General features: G+C 37.7%; 2 protein-coding genes across 5 annotated transcripts in view; one reads left to right on the plus strand and one right to left on the minus strand.

The window, feature by feature from the left end:
* The window catches only part of LOC124164376 (tudor domain-containing 6-like), a 53,602-nt gene extending 46,260 nt beyond the window's left edge, over positions 1 to 7,342 (plus strand). For all 3 annotated transcript variants that reach the window (XM_046541683.1, XM_046541685.1, XM_046541684.1), the window contains 3 exons: positions 4,622 to 4,764; positions 5,305 to 5,430; positions 6,808 to 7,342. In XM_046541683.1, the coding sequence (XP_046397639.1) occupies positions 4,622 to 4,764; positions 5,305 to 5,383 (222 nt within the window). In that variant the 3' untranslated portion in view covers positions 5,384 to 5,430; positions 6,808 to 7,342. The remainder of the gene's footprint in view (positions 1 to 4,621; positions 4,765 to 5,304; positions 5,431 to 6,807) is intronic.
* A 4,866-nt stretch (positions 7,343 to 12,208) lies between these two features.
* LOC124164288 overlaps positions 12,209 to 17,203 on the minus strand; it is a 111,134-nt gene continuing 106,139 nt past the window's right edge. For both annotated transcript variants that reach the window (XM_046541535.1, XM_046541534.1), the window contains one exon: positions 12,209 to 12,713. In XM_046541535.1, coding sequence (XP_046397491.1) covers positions 12,495 to 12,713 — 219 coding nt within the window. In that variant the 3' untranslated portion in view covers positions 12,209 to 12,494. The remainder of the gene's footprint in view (positions 12,714 to 17,203) is intronic.

The raw sequence follows: 17,203 nt of genomic DNA on the forward strand, positions 1-17,203 counted from the left end.
ACCTATGCCACTATTTTCCCTTTTCAAAAGAGAAGGCCCGATATTTTCTGTGTAGTTCACCCAAATATCCTTTCTTAAATCCATTTCAAGTTCAGTTTTATGGATGTTTATTTGATTCGTGAACGAGAATATTCTTTCTCTGCAGGACAACATTATGAGAAAATATTGTCCACATCACTTTTTCCGTATAACACCATGCAGATGGCTATCAGAATCAGTGTTGATCAAAGGATATTTTTTTCTTGTTAGCCTGGTTGTGCTCTTCAAATCCCTCCTTGGCTAATATTTAATGGAATCAAAATCTTCATTTGTTGTGTAATACTCTGAGAGTCGATTAAAATGCCCCAAACCAAACATTAGGAACAAATATGCTTGGTGAGTGCTTGCTAGTTTTTATTTTCATTCCGATGTGCTGCGTAGCTATTACTGAAGAAAAAGATTGCTTTTACAGCATTAGATGGTATTGGCTTAATCTCTTTTACCAAGGCGTCAACTCATCGTTATGAGGCCTACTTTCACTGGCTTGAAAGGAATCCCATTCACTCCCATGGAATGCCCCTCCACGTTGATTATCCACCATTAGCTTAAATGTGCTTGTGGAATTCCCATTTTCACTTGATTGAATTCTTTAAAATATCAGCCTGCAGTGTGTGCAACCAGCAACCCGTACTTTCTCTAAACTGTGAATTTACTAGTCTGAATTTATATTAGTTCTTAATTTGGTATAAGGTAATCCACATTTTGCTTGGAAGGTGTGCAAGAGTGAAGAATTTGTGTTCAAAGGATAAAATCATGTAAATTCCAAGGTTTCATGAATTGGTGTGCACGAATGAATGGTTTCAGATGCACGTATGCCTTTTACCAACATGTATTATAAAAGCTTAGATTCTTCAAGGCTTGTAAGATTGAATTAACTGTTAGATATGGTTGTGAAGATTTCTCGCGCTTCACAGTGGATAAGATTTTCCATATCTCCTTTGAATGTTTCGACGAGCGACTTGCCCATCATCCTCGGGGATCCAATGCCATTCTGTTCGTACATTGAGTTAATATACAATTAACTGCTCCTAATAGTGGTTGATCTTTCACTTTCTCTTGATTGGCTTCCAGTTCCCTTTGAACTTCCAGGAGGTGGGCCCATATTCTGCTTCTGTTGTTGCCGCTCAATTTTTTTATTGTGTTGCCATGCTATGGGACCTTAATAGATTATTTCGCTATGCAATTCCAGTACCCATAGGATCAACAGAAGAGCTTCATTTCTTCCCAGTGAATCTTATGGTTGTGATGTATGCTGTGCTAGGCTACAGCTGATCTTTTAGGCTGCCATAGTTGAAGGTGTCTGCGATGTTTTGTCAGCCTCTTTCCTATTGGCTCCTCTCTCCAGTGTTAGATGTGTAAAATTTGTAGGACTATTTTCTGATCCCATGGATAGTGGGAACTCTGAGTGATAGAATCTATTCACACCTGACGGCATTGCAACATGGTAAAGACAGCGGCTACAACACAAGCAGAATATGAAACATTCTCCTAAAATTCCGAGGGGACTGGCAGCCAGTCAGGAGACATATGCATACATTTAAACCCAATGCACCAACGGAATGACATTGGATTCCCGAATCCCTGAGCAAGAGGGGCCAGTTGCTCATGGAAACGTTGGGAGGAGAAAAGGAAAATATTAGCCGGTGTGAAACCAGAGAAACTTTTATATCCATAAATCTGTGGGAAAAAATCTGGCATTGCTTTACTGTTGGACCTATTTTCCATTTGTGCAGATTGGATGAAAAACACGTCATCCCTATTTCTCTCATGTCAACTAGTAGGTAAAGGCATGATTATATTTTTTTTCCTTAAAATTGGTTTTCATCGAGTAGACTTAGGTAGAGCCAAGATCACTTATAATGGAATCTATAGTTACTGAACCCTTTAAATTGCAATAAAAGAAAATGGACATATATGACTGGATATGCTATCAAGATTAATTACTTTTGACCCTCCGTCGGACGCAATGGATCTGAGAGGCATAGTGCAAGTTTTTTTCATTTCTCCATGTCAATTGGTGGCATGAAGCCTTGATGTTTATAGTAGCTTTTTGTTTTGACAATCTCTATGCAGCCTTTAACTTTTCGCATTTATGCCGACAGATCAGTGGTGTATTATTCAACATAGTTAAGAGAAGTAATGGCACAGTAAAGCAAAATAAAAGCATTAGTAGATGAATAAGATACTGATCTTATAGAATTCACATGCTAAAATACATTACTTATTATAATACTTATCAGCCTAATGAGTGCATTAAATCGCTCCTTGCTGGATTGGTCCGGGGCCGTATGATGGCATCTAAAGGGGTCTATGCTTAGCTCTAAAGACATCATATAAGTGTTCGAGTACACTAATAATGGTGCTTTAAACGTTAAAGGTATTCCACTGAGCTATTCTAAGAGTAAATAATGGTTTTCAAATCTGTGCCTATCACATTCATTCACATTGCACCTGACGAAAGGTTAATGGAGTTATCTTATGTGAGCAAAAGAGTTTCACTGATGGTCACTGATAATGTTTTACATCTCTAGTAATATCTTAGTTCATGTTGCAGTGTTGAATGTCATTTCACTATATCAACTAGAATCTTATATTACCTTTTTTATATTAATCATTACCATAGCTTCAGGAAGATGTCACACTAATCAATTGGTTTTTATAAAAATTTTTGTAGTTTTCTTTGATGGGCTGACACAATTTTCATTGTTGCATGGTTGGTTGTTACAAATTTGATATTATTTTTGTGTGGCATTGGATGTTGTGGCATAAATTCTTGCAAAGAGTAAATGATGGTCGTAAAACCGAACTGCTTGTCAATTCTTACTGGCAATTGATAGAGCGTGTGATTAAGTGTTTGGAATGAATGCTGATTGTAAATTGAGGAGTACCTGTATGTAGGCCTGGGTGATGTTGATAATTCAGTATTGGAATATGATAATTTTTTAATTTCATTAATTTAAATTGCTAATTAATGAATAATTATTGAACAATACTGTATATAGTCTTATAGGACAAAATAAATTGTTGCTCTAGAATGTCATGATATCCTGATAAAATATTTCCTTTTTATGAAAGAGGGCGTTAAATAGTATTTTGTCAGAATATCTTGATATATTTGATGTATCACTCTGGCCTTTACTTATTATATTTTCTCAACTTGGGTTCAACATCAATAGGGCACATAATTGTTGAAGATACAAACTTTTGCTATTTTTAAGCATAATTTGTTTTTACATGATAGTGAGTTTGGCTATTGTGATGATTTTTTCGTGATTTGAAAAGGTGTTTCGACCATCATGGTGCTTAATTAATTTCAAACCACAAATAACCATCACTTTTACCTTTTCTGCGAAGTAAGTTCAAACCACAGAAAAACAAACCTGCGATAAAACTCTAAATCTTGATGCTGCCACATTATGTCATCTTAAAATGTCCATTAAATGAAGAAGCAAAGGCTATAGTTATGCTGTAGTTAGTTATGCCTAGTTTATGCTGCCAATAATGGGTTCAATTTTCTGTACTGAACTTCATGAAGTCGATAAGAATACTCATAGAAATGACTCAGCATTCACTTGGAATACTTGGGGGTGAACACATTCACGATGTAACTGTGCAGCTACCGCTGTAAAGCTCTTTGGGGAATTTCTCATGTCCTCTTGTCTCTGACCTAGGTGCATGTATTTTATCAAATGTTGTGCCCTATTTCTACGATTATTCTGTTTTTAAATTTGCTATTCTATGGAGCCAGCCAGGGATTCTATCGCTATTTTAAACAAGCCAGGGATTGATTAAATTTGATTTTTCACGATGGCCACCATGCTCTACACTTTTCGTTGCTTCCTTTCTGCTGTGCCAGTGATACCTGTCAGGCCTATTCGTGATGTTTTAGCAATCCGTGGGATATTTAGTGGGTTTCAAATGAAAGTTGAACCACAAAGCAAGTATTTTTGTCAGCTGGAATGCTGAAAATCGGTAACATTTTACTTGCCTTGACTGGTGTGTTTGCAATGTGTTGTATGTATTTGGTAAGGAGTAATTTCTGCAATGCTGAGATAGACTGGATTCATAATTGTTCTTTTCTAGCAAAAAAGCCTGTTCGTAGCTATAAACACAAGCAAGAAAGATTCATAAGAAGCTGGACCATGTTATAACAGATGCGATCTTTACAAAAATAAAAAAAATAAACTGTTTCAATAGCAGTAAAACTACAAAATACATGATGTATTTATTTTGGCCAGTATACCACTTGAAAACATAGAAAACCATGCATTAATATGCTTTCTCAAATATTCGTGATGGTGATTTAAAAATCTCATTTTGTTCACAGAAATGTTTTAACATAAGATTATATTTACGGCTTTTATTACGAACTGGTTCTTTATATCATTTTTTATTCTAATTTTTGGCTCTTTTTATATTGCTTTGTGAAGGTTTTATTCACTACAAACCAGGAGCGATAATTGTCAGCCATCAATTTTTATTTGTGCAGAGAGAATTAGTGTTACATTAGAACATAAATTTAAAAGTGTTCTTCGGTTGAAACTTCTAGTGTTTATTTAATTTTTGTCTTTGTATTCTTCAGATTTATGAATGCCCTCCAGATATGGCTGTTTTGCCAAGTCCAGATGCTTCGCCAATGGCCAGCTTGACAGTTGTGGAAGATAAAGTGATCTCTGCATTGGATGATGGGCAGGTGAAATCGCTGAATGACCATGAACCGAAAAGGTTAGACATGTGTTGTTGTGATGATTTTTCACTTTGTTACGGAGCAGTCATTTACATAGTGAAATAAATTAGTTAAAAGTCTTCTCAATGAAACTGGTTTTCCAAATTAAGATTATTTCTGTTCAGATTTTTTCATATTGTTGCCTAAAAGTGTTGTCAAATTTATTGTGATTTTAAAATTTTCATCATACACAATTTTTTCTGTGTCAAGATTGATTTTTCAAAATCACGACACATTTTAAGTCTGAATAATAAAGCCTATGAAAATACATATTTTTACCTATTTGAATGTTTATTTTGGTCCCTATGTATTCGTATACCTGGGTATTCACATCCCAAGCCATTATGATTTGATAAAGATTTTAGTTGACTACAACTTGTAGTTATACATTTAATGAAAAATAAGTCACGTCAAATTGCTTAAGCCAGTCATGCATTGTGACAATGTGGTCACGTTTGTTTTATTTAATCTTTTGTGGAATAATTTAGTGCACATCTGAATACTTAGTATCGATTGATAATTTTCCTTTATTTTTTCAGCGAGTTAGAAGCTAAAAAGAATGATGCTGAGAAAACTTCAGAATCAGATAAACCAGCCATTCCAACTACAAACGAGTAGGATGACCCAGGATATTAAAGTTTCATTCCTAAAGCAACAGAATTAAGGTAATGGTATTATTTTCTACCTGTGTTCTTAGCTTACAAATTTCCCTTAAGAATGTTGCATTTTTGGCAGATTAATTTAACACGAAATGTTGGTCTTAAATTTTTAATGCTTGCATGGAGCATTAACAAAATGTGGCTGATAGATTTCAGCGGAGCTTGGCTGCATGTCAGATAACATACGGACAGTAAATGCTGTGAAATTTTATGTGCCCTAGTTACCCATGAGTCACATACAGTAAAAAAATGTAAAAATGCAACCTGTATTATACAGTTGCTGCCATCACTATGAAATGTGGGAAGCATTTACTGTTTCTGCATAAGACTCTCTCTTTTGGGGGAGAGCCTCTCCTGGTTGATGCCGTTGTGTGGACAGTGCAGTGCGAAGTTTCATTGATAGCTCAATGGGAAGAGTATGAGCTAAATTCTATCTCCTTATTTTAGATATTATTTTGGGCTCTCATCTGGAGACTCAATTATCAGACGGGTAGTTAGTTTGCCAAAGAGTGAACCATGTGAAAGGATTCTTTTCTCCGGCCTCAATGACATACTTGTCAAGCATAATTATCAATGTAAATTCCTCTGCAATGGGCTATCATAGCACCTTCCTTCTCTTGTTTCTGCACTTTTTCTGTTATTAGTGTGTTTGTAATAAATTCTCTCTTTTATTTCTTTAAAATATTAATTTTTAGTTGTGAAGCATTAAAATAGGGTGACATCTTGACTTCCTAAAAATAAATATTTTGGTATGTTTTCCTGAGATTCTCATTTTCCCCTCACTTGTGTGAAGGAGAAATAGTTAAGTGTTCCCGGAATAATTTGTAGGATTGGATATGGCTGGATTAGACTATTGTTAAAATAATTTTCAATTGCTATTTTTGTTAATCTCTATAGTCCTCGGCTCAACTTTGTGGAAGTTCATTCTAACAAATGAAAAGAGAACTATGTACTTATCCACCAATTTATTCTCGTGGTAAAACTAGTTTCGACCCACTGGCGTCATCATCAGGTACTTATCATTAGTACGAGTTGTGATGAGTCACGAGTACCTGATGATGATGCCGCTGCATTGAAACTAGTTGTACCAAGAGAATAAATTGGTGAATAAGTACATGGTTTTCATTTGTTGGTATTATTATCTTATTTGTCCATATGACAAACTACTCTGTGGTTCATACCCACCTCTAAGGTGTGCAAACCCTGACTTGGGCTAAGTTTTGACATTTAACGTACATGCTCAAAATTAAATCAAGAGCTGACTGAGTATCATTATTTTTGTGTAAAAATTGTGTTGTTAGACATGAGATTTTAAAAAAATGTAAAATTTATCAACTGTCTACTAAGCTAAAATATTCCAATTGCCCATTATTTCATTTACAGGTTGAGTTGCCAAGGAGTCCAGAGAAATATGGTGTCTTAAAGAAGATGTTAAAATTAGTAGTTTAGTACAGAGAATTTATTTTGATTACAATACGCTTAGTTTTTTTAAGAGACTATAATGAAGGGAAAGGCTGGTGCTTCTGAAGGATTGGTGTTCTCAATTCTTGGCTGTGGCATAACATTTTTAGCCTTGAGTTCTATTTGTGTTTATTATGTTAGTCCTTCAGTAGTGCTGTTCTCATTTCCTAATTTTTACTGATGTTGAAGTAGTAAGTCATGATAAAAATTTCTTTTAAAGCATACTAAGGCGTCTATTGGTCTCCTAGCTTTTTTGATGGAAAGGGTTCCATTTATTTATCTCTTGTCCATTGAAAGATCATATTTTTGTGAATTATATTTTAATTGGCCTTATGTTGTGATTTTCATGCATTTGAAATGTATTCTCTTTCTCTAGTGCTTGCACTTTCCATAGGTGCTTGTTATTAAGATTGCAGGCTACATCCAAGTGTAATGATTAAATATTTGTTTCTTAGAATGTGTTTGTATTTATTTTTTAAGGTTCTGTTCCTAGTCTTTACGTGTCCTCCTCAGAGAAATTGAAAGATACTCAGCCTTATCATGCTTCATCTTTTTCACAGTTAAAAAAAAATACGAATGATCAGTGATTTTTCAAATTTCAATTTTCAATATGAAGTGAATTAAAATCTTTCTGGTGTTAAAGTCCTGGAGTAAATCTAGGTTGAGGGTAATTTACTTCTATTGTAGTTACTATTTGAGCCCTGAGCTTGGCAGTATTAAACTCCAAAAAGTAATCTGATGGAAATAATTGAAATGATTCACTATTTTTCAATTTCCTAAGTTCTTTAGCAAGTTTTTTTTACATATTCAAGTCATTTTAGTATGTAAACCTCAAATAATTTCAGAGAAAGCTCTTTAAATCAATATTGTACCTATGCATTAGCTCTTTCTTGTCAATACTAGGTATTCAAAATATAAGGCTTTAGTGATGTGTTGGCAAACCACTCACAAATATTTGAGGCTCTATCAGATGAGTTACAAAATGTCAATCCTTAATAAAATCTTGCTGGATGCACATTATTGGAAAGGGCTTATTGAAGTATACTTCAAAAATTAATCTAACCAAATTTTTTTAATCTGTGCGAATTCGTTAAAATGTGAAACAATTTTATGAGGCCTAAAGTTCATCTTGGGGGGTATGGATATTACAATCATGATCTTGGTCGTTGTCATGTACTTGGTTGTAATTGTTCACTAATTATAGCTGAGGTGCATGTTGAAATTCATGTAATTGCATAGATGGAGATTGTATTTAAAGTGGGAGCTTTGAAAGAAAGACCAATGGATGGAATGAGAACTATCACAAACTAGTTAAGATCCTCTTTGACACCATTTATCAATGAGAATTTCTGGCTGCACGACAACTATTTGGTGGATGGAATAGGAGGAGAATTTCAGTTGTGATTCCTCTAATTCTGAAAACCTTTGAGCCAGTTGAGTGCAATGCTCTCAACTGCTTATGAAATTCTTGTGTTGCTGTGGTACATCTTTCATGTTCACAATTAAAGTACTTAATTCCAAAGTCACATTTTGCTGTCACAGCTAGTTGGTGGAATAGAATGGATAACGCATCTTAATTCGGTTGGAAATATCCATTTTTGTGCTTTTAATGGTCACCTATATTTTGAATGATTATGAGCATTTGGAAGATAAAGTTTTGTTTACACAAAAGTCTGCATGTTAAGGAAATTGGTTCGTGATGTAACCCTCAATAATTAATGCCCACACAAAGTAATTAATAGCCCTTACCCAACTTCATGTTTCTTGCTTTTGTTGAAATTTTGAAGGTGTAAGGCTCTTTATGTCAGAAAGTAGCCCGCCTCAAAATGGCCATCTTAATCCATCCCTGTTGAAGAAGAGAAGGCGTATTTGGTGTAGCTAAAGGCTGTTTTACATGGGGCACGTAATTGCACAATCTGACGTGTACGAAAGCGCAGTCAAAATTGCATCGTGTAAATCGGTGAATTGCTAGAACACATGCATGGACGTGAGATGGCAAAATAGCCCCTGTTCTAATTTCGTTCATGCATTCGCGCGATTCCACGCCATTTAAGAAATCAATGCAGTTCTAACCTGCGGAATTCTGTGCCCTGTGTAAAACGGCCTTTAAGATTGGAACCCTGATTTCTCTAATTGCTGATCACGTATTGCTTTGAGTTAAACCCAAGGAGGTTGTAAATATAAAACCTCCTTTGTTAAACCCCTAAGCCAAGTGCTGTAACTGGTGGTATACCTTGTCGGCAATCTGAAGATCTGGCCTCGATTCCTGATAATTTTTTTCTCATGCCAAATTTCATTCCTGAATAACTTTGCACTAATAGTGCGCGTGACTGCGTTCAAATTAACCTGTTTTCACGTAGTGCTTCCTTTTTACCTATAATATAATGCATCGCCAGTGCCGGCAGCCAGTTTTATTTTGAATGTAATCGATGTGATTTATATGCGTCGTGATGGTCTAATGCAGAGAGTCGTCTCGTCTGAAAGCGGCCCGAATTGCACGGCGCCCGGCGAAAAGTCTTTTCGCCTGAAACCGGCCTCAATGTAGCACTGTGACCACTATATTTCGTGAAGTAGACGGCGTACCGTTGGGCTGGATTGAAATGGGCGCCGTGGTGACGTCGCGTCGGCGCCGAGCCACAAAAGATGTGGCGATTCGACTCATTGAAGACATCCAGAGAGAACTTCGGTTGAAAGCATGGCGCCGTGCCCTGGACGGCGGCCGCCCGGCGTCAAGTCGGCTCGTCTGATGGCGGCCGTAGTTGTAGTACGCTTGTGAAAGCATGCATTGTAAAACATTGTAATCCCCAGCCGGTGGTGTTGCCGGCATCCAACTTGCCTATTTTATCGCCGGCTGTCATTGTGGTGTCGCGCTGGACAGTTCGAAATATTCCATTTGATTCCGTTGCATAAGTCGTTAATGCCTACCTCCTGTTAATCTTCCTGTAAACCTTTCTTGCCTGCCAAATTGGGTTGTCCCTTCTGACTCAGGTCTGTAAATTAATGCACAATTTCGTGGCATCCGTGAGAAATAGATTTGGTGAAATGCGCGGCACTCCTCTGCATGAGGTTAATCGCGTGGATAAAAAATGATTCGCATAAAACGAGCGCGATTGACAAGTTCTAAAAACGGAGAACTTAGGAGCAGGGAGGGTCATGCTGCGCAAAGCCCATGCTAATTTAAGGTAATTTTGAAGAGGACAGCTAGTGACGTAGACGGCTCCTTGTAAGGGTTAGACCACGAATATTACAGAGGATCTTCAAGGCGGCTTCATGATGTCGCCTCATGATATAGAAGTCGCTGACGGACAAATTGATCCCGAGTTTCACGGGGCAATTAGGTATAATTAGAGGCGTTAACCAATATTTATTTATATATAATTATGTTATTTATCAACTTCATAGCTCTTCAATGCCATTCCTCGCAATATTAAATATACTACAAAATATTGAAAAAAAAGATGATCGCATTGCACTCATCGACGCACCGTGGTCATTTTTGTAAGCCGATTAAATTACGACCGAAGGGGCAACAGAAATCAACCTTCTGTGGGATGAAAGTGGGCCTCCTCGAATGTAGTCCCCTTGGATTAGACCTTCAACATTTTGACGCAAATAATCAGAGAGGTGAAAGTAATTGGAACCAGGGCCGCCCAGAGATTTCTTGTGGCCCGGGGTAGAGTTTGGGTGTGAGGCCCACCACCCCGAAGAGAAATAGCCCCTTTAACTTTGTGATCCGGGGCAGTCCGCGGGCGGCCCTGCCTGGAACCTGTTGTAGTACCAGTTGATAGATGGGAAGTAAGACCCTAAGCTGATGACGGTATGCCGCTTTTGATCGAAAAATTTTCCTCATTTTGAGGGGGGCATCCCTGACCTAAACGGTGGAGCTCAAAGTCGTGGCGAGTAAAGTTGTGAGGTTTAGGGGCTCAAATCTTATGTTGTAGGCACGTTCATAAGTATAACCTCTGGCACAACTCTCCGATGTTAATATCCTCTCCAAATGATACACCACGAATTTTTTTTCTTGCTACGGCCTTGGTGGAGCTCTTCGCTTGACGGAAGTGATTAACCTATCTTCTATATTATTTCTACTGTATAGATACCTTTTTCTCAACTTATACGCTACCAAACTCTACAAATGAGGTACCAAAATGCACAGAATTCATAAGAGAACATGCGACGGCATATCTTACTTCCTAAATATTGCTATTGTTCCCTAAAATTGGTTTTTAAATAATAAAAGAACTGTAAATATTCCTGACGTTAACGGCGCACTAACTGATGCATTTGTTCATTTGCAACAATATCTTGCATTCTTTAAATAACTTTTATCAAAATGCGGCTACATTCAAGTCTCCTGTTGATACGTAAGTATGAGTCATCATGTGCGTTTAACAGAGGATAATGTAATTACTTCCAATGTTGTGTTTAAAGAGGTCCTCTGACCTCAATTTGTACATGAACATTCCAGTTAAATTTGTACATAAGACCCTGCCTTTTTTTTCTACATTTTAAAATTAGAAACGCGCCAATCCCTCTGTGGACCTGCATTGAAAAGAGCGGGGGAAGCCCGCTGGGAGCGGGCGTAGCACGCTCGTATCTCCTTATTTATCCTCTGCTTAGATGTCAGCTACAACGTCTGAGTGCTTGGTTCATCGGATCCAATTAATAGTAATATAATATTTTTTAATATACTACTGCGCTCTTAACTGAAAAAAATAAAAATATTTTTGGGTGTTAGGAATCTAACTAGTAATGATCATAACGAATTGTAAGCCAAAGTTACACCCTACCAATTGTGATCTGTAACTTTGAATTATTAATTCATCAATTCGTCTTCAATTTAATTGTTGTACTTGGATGCCGTTTAAATACTGAGAAACCGAGTTGCTGTTCTTAATCAACCGATGAAAACATGACAAGGTTTAAGAAAGTGAATAGGGATTGCAAATTTAAATAGATGATTTACGCGAGAAAGGTTCATTATTTAAAGTTAAATTAGTTGTATCTGACTGTCATTAACTGGAGAGTTAAAAATATTACATGACCAAAGGAACGTTGAAGAGATGGGTCCAAGGATCAGGTGTTCCAATGATCAGGTGTCTCATGAGACGTCTGTACAAATTTCATTTGTACAGACCTCTTGAGCTGTAATATATGGATCTATGGATGAAATTAAATCCCTCCTCATCTTATCATTCAGTTCAAAATTTTCTTATTGCCGTACATGGCCGCGTATTTGATTTCAATACGCTTTGTGATTAAACGTCTTCCAGTATGATTTCTCAAATTTACGTTTAATTATGATTGAAATTAAAACTTCCAATAAAATCTGAATTTTTACCTGCGCTTCTTCCGGGGAAATGGTCAATGGCTTTATTAACATATTTCCGTACAATAGTGAGTATATACTTGATGACTGATACAAGACATTTACTCGAACAAATAAATTCTGATAGTTTCCCGGATTTTATTTTACACGTCTCGCATGGAATAAAAAAGCATGCATTTTTTTGCCCTATTACGCCGGTAGTGGGTTTTAACATTGACTTCCTGGTTGTTCTCATCTTCCGGACATTTTTCCAATCTTGTGACATTTCCAGCTGTGTTGGTTAGTTAGTGACGTAAATGTCCTTCTCCCTCGCAGGAAGGTAAATGTTATAGGCTCTTTTGAAATTCCGTTCTGGCGGGGGATGCGGGGGCATTTGTGGCGTGGAATCCCAGGGCACTGGAAGGGACGCGTAAGGGCACATTGTGGGCCAATAGTCTCTGTTGCTCTCCAACACTATCTTCTTAAACCGGTCAATGTAGATCTCTCTCATTTTTTCACCCTGTGGAGAAAGATGGAACGTAGTATAGAGATATTAATGGCAAATCGGGTTAGCGTTATATTGCAGTGGGGTTAGTGGACGAGACGAAGGGAAAAGACGATTTTAGTCCTTAATTGGTCGCATCGGGTCGTATTGACCCGACTGGATTTTCTTAGATATTTTTTTAAATAAAATGATAATAGGAATTTTTTTCTAGTCTATTAATGTATGTAATTCTACCGCTGGGTAAAGTTGGATTTTCAAAGTAATGCTTTGTTTCGCTGCAACCAATGTTTATAGCCGACGCGACCGAGAGCGCATCAGATTTTTTCCGCCTTTTAACCGACGCTTTATTCTGTTTTAGTCTTATATTAGTCTGTTTTATGTAGCAGGCTGATTTCTTGAAATGTTGTAAAGCTCAAACATTTCCCTCTTTTTATTAAATTCATGTTTCTATATATGTTCTCTGTATAAATCTTTATACCGTTTTCTGTGCATCGGCCATAGTTTATGTAATGTTTATTGTGTATCAAACTTCAAATTTTTCAAAAAAATGTATAAAATTTATTCGAACAACTTACTTAGTGAATAGTAGTAAAATGATACCAATATTTTGACAAAAACGTTTTGCAAAAACGCAATGAACTCAACTCGGGTCACAATGATCCGAAAGTTTTTTCGCGTAAGTTTTGGGGTGCGACCGATTAAGGGTTAAGGGCAGTTGCGGTGCGCGACTGGAATAACATGGAAGAAATTCTCTTCAAAGAATGCGCATTTTCCCGTAATTAGAAGCACACCAAAAATGGTTTTAAATAATATGGGTCTAATATAAGGACCTTTATCTCACTTAGGTCCATCTTAAGGAACCTTTCATCGGTGCACAATCCTAGGGCTAAGGACCGTGGAAAAGGACCATTAGGGAAATAAAAATGGGTTTTTCAAGTTCATTCAATGCGTAAATTTTAAAAGCCGTTTTACTCGGGGAACGTACCTACTTGCACAATCTGACGTGTGTACGAACAAGGGCGTACCCAGGATCTTAACTAGAGGGGGGCAAGCCAAGTTGTGACATTTTAGTGTGGAAAAGGTGAATGAAACTAATTAATAAAACTAACTAATGAAACTAAGAAAATTAAGGCAGCGCTTTATTAGTTTGTGAGATTATTTCTTTCAAAAAATAGTTTTAGCTTAGTTACATATCTAATACTAAAACACATCAATTTTCGTGGGTTTATGGAAAATTTGTTGAATACTTTCAATTCAGTACAGATATTGCTGAAAGACTCGTGCGATTTCTGCTTCTAGGGGGGGGGCAGCCCCCCCCCTGCCCCTCGCTGAGCACGCCCATGTGTACGAAGGCGCAGTCAAAATTCCGTCGTGTAAAGCGGTGAATTGCCCCTGTTCTAATTTCGTTCACGCATGCCATTTTAGAAATTAATGCAGTTCTAACCTGCGCAATTCCCTGCCCCGCGTAAAAAGGCCTTAAATGCGGCAGTTGCCTCCCGTACAACTTGTGCGCGACTGCGTGGCGTGGTGCCTGACAAAGTAGTTTCCGACGTCGAACTGTGTTTCTGACGTATCCTTGCAAACCACTTTCCTGGATCCGTGATCACGCCGCCGAGAATCGCGCATCACGCAGTCACGGATGCGTGGTTCATGGAAACTCTCGCCTCATCACCACCTTTCCCAATAATTTACCCTCACCGCAGGGGTGACTGGGGGCCCTCGGCTGGAGATCATGATGATGCCCTTTGTTTAGATGTCACGGCAGTTACAAGGAACGAATTCACTAAACAGATAATAGAACCATTATACTTAAATTTCATATTATAAATTTTATGAGCTGTGAAATTCTTACTTTTCATAGTATTTTTTCTTGCGAAATTGATATTTTATTAACTTCAAATGTCGCAACTTGGCTTGTCCTCCCCTAGACCATGGCTTGCCCCCCAAGACCATGGCTTGCCCCCACCCTAGTTATGATCCTGGGTACGCCCTTGTATCCTGGTTCTATTATCTATTTAGTGGATAAGGTCCTTGAAACTGCACTGAAACCAATAAACACCTTGAGAATTTCATTTTTAATTAACCTTTCAAAAAAGCATCAGGTTATCTTTTATCTTCCTACTCCTTTATTTAATTTATTTCTTTTTGTAATCTTTTTGCACTGAGTATGTTGTAAGCATATCAGCTACTGAAAAGCTTTTTTTTTTTTTTTTTGAATTTTATGATTAAAAAAAAGCTTTCGTTCAAGTAATCTGAGACTTTTAATTGTTACACCTTTCATATGCGCTTCACGATAGACGTGAGCGTTGTGAGGACCCCCTACTAATGTTTGTACGAACGAAAATGTTTAAACTCTATCTAGTCCTACATTTTATCCCCACAGAAAAAATAAAGTTGATAGAAACACTTCCTAATTTATTTGAAAATTTTCTATGATCCGAAAATAAATGATTTTTATGCAGTGTAGATTATATATGGACATTAAAAAATACGCCGAAGCGAACGAATGCTGCGTTGCCACGTGTTGCGCGCGAAACTTTGCTTCCTGGTAACCGGTACTAGCCCCACTCAGCCCCGTTTGGCAACATGACATTGATAAAAGTTAATAACATTCACAAATATAAATATTTTTATAGATTATAGATCATAGAATAATTGCAAATAAATTAAGAAGTGTTTGTATCAACTTTATTTTTTCTGTCGGGATAAAATGTAGGACTAGATAGAGTTTAAACATTTTCGTTATTCTACAACAGAATATGCGTTATAAAAATACGCAAAAGCCATTTTATTAATCTACATTAATGTTTGCAACTCATTGTGGAAGATGAATGTTGTAGACGTAGTAGTTTCCCCTAGGTTGAGTTACGAAGTTCATGAAGTTGACAAAACGGCTAATTTTATGGTGCGCGGAGTCATTTAGTGCACTATCTTGTCTTGATTTTTTGAATGTTTCAGTAAACAAAAAATAAATCAGAATTGAGAATAAAATTTCCTTTTAAATGACATATTATTCATTATTATGGCATGCACTCAAGTCCAGATATAAATTTGCAAAGTACAGCGGCACATCATTTTGACGCCGACATCGGCGCCCTCGGCGATTACCTACCAGCCGACGCGACGTGGCCATGCACACACCTTTCCTAGCACCATCCTATCCTTGTTTCGAATATAAATAACTATTCAAAAATTTGTACGTGTTGATAAAGCATTTGCGTCGAAACTAGTACATATAACAATTAAAAATTATGTCGACCAAGTATATTGAATGATTCAGTAAAATAATTATGTCGTAACGGCAAAATTTTGGTAAATACGAGTCCAAATTAGACAACCGGTTTCCCAATTAGGAACATGAGAATAGTTAGGATATTTCCACTTATCTCTAGGGTGACATTTTGCAAATATAAACCAAATGGATGAAAGGGGAGATAATAAAATATACTATATCAGTGGCGGCGGCTGGTGGTTTTACATCCAGGGTGTGCATTAGAGAAGATGTACGATGATAGAAAAGGGCATGAAGTTCAAATGAATGCTGCTAAATGGCACTGAATGCATTGGCATTGATGGACTAGGATCCTGAGCGCAGGTAATGTAGGTGGCAGCTACACCGCTACACTTCCTACGAGTTACTACAAATATGGGCGTGCGCACTAGCGTCGTGTAGAGTCTGCTCCCAGCACCCATTTGAGCATGGCATGCCCCCCTGGATACCTCTACCTCGTCCCGCCCGAGCACCCACAAGCGATCGCGCCGGCCGCATATTCGGTCTACGCGATCGCTTGTTGGTGCTCGGGCGGAACGAGGTAGAGGGGGGGGCATGCCATGCTCAAATGGGTGCTGGGAGCAGACTCTACACGACGCTAGTGCGCACGCGCATATTTGGTAAGTAACTCTCCCATCGTAATCACGAATCCAAGGATAAATCTTGAATTCCTGGATCAAGCACGTAGCCAGGGAAAGGGGGGGGGGGGGTTCAACTCTAATTTGGGCTCCAGCCACTCGAAATGTTTTCCTTTGTAGCTACTGCCATCTCTAATCTGCTAAGGAGACAACTGGCACTTATCCTCAGATTTTCTCTTAATTATTGAAAGTTGCGGACTGAGATCAGGGTCTCAGATCCGAAATTTTCAAGTTGTTTTTTTTTTTTTTTTTTTTTTTCGAAAAATCAGGCGGATTTCGGTGCAAACGGATATGGAGTCCAAGACACAGTGGCGTAACTATGAGGGGGATGAGGGGATAGATCCCCTCCAAAGCCTCAGAGAAATAAAAAAATATTTAAAACTATTTTGACATGTAATACCTGCATCTACTTAAAGTTAAGTCTTTAGTGCATAAATTATATCAAATGTATTTCCAGACATGTTTTTCAAAAATTTTCCCGTTTCCTGGGGGAGGGGTCGCTACCCTAGGCCATTCCATTCCCCCCGAAACATTTTTCTAGTTACGCCACTACCAAGGCATGAAAACTGCGGCCATTTCCGTAGTGAAAAACAATG

This window comes from Ischnura elegans, chromosome 8 (genome assembly GCF_921293095.1).
Source record: "Ischnura elegans chromosome 8, ioIscEleg1.1, whole genome shotgun sequence".
Classification (NCBI taxonomy): Eukaryota; Metazoa; Arthropoda; class Insecta; order Odonata; family Coenagrionidae; genus Ischnura; species Ischnura elegans.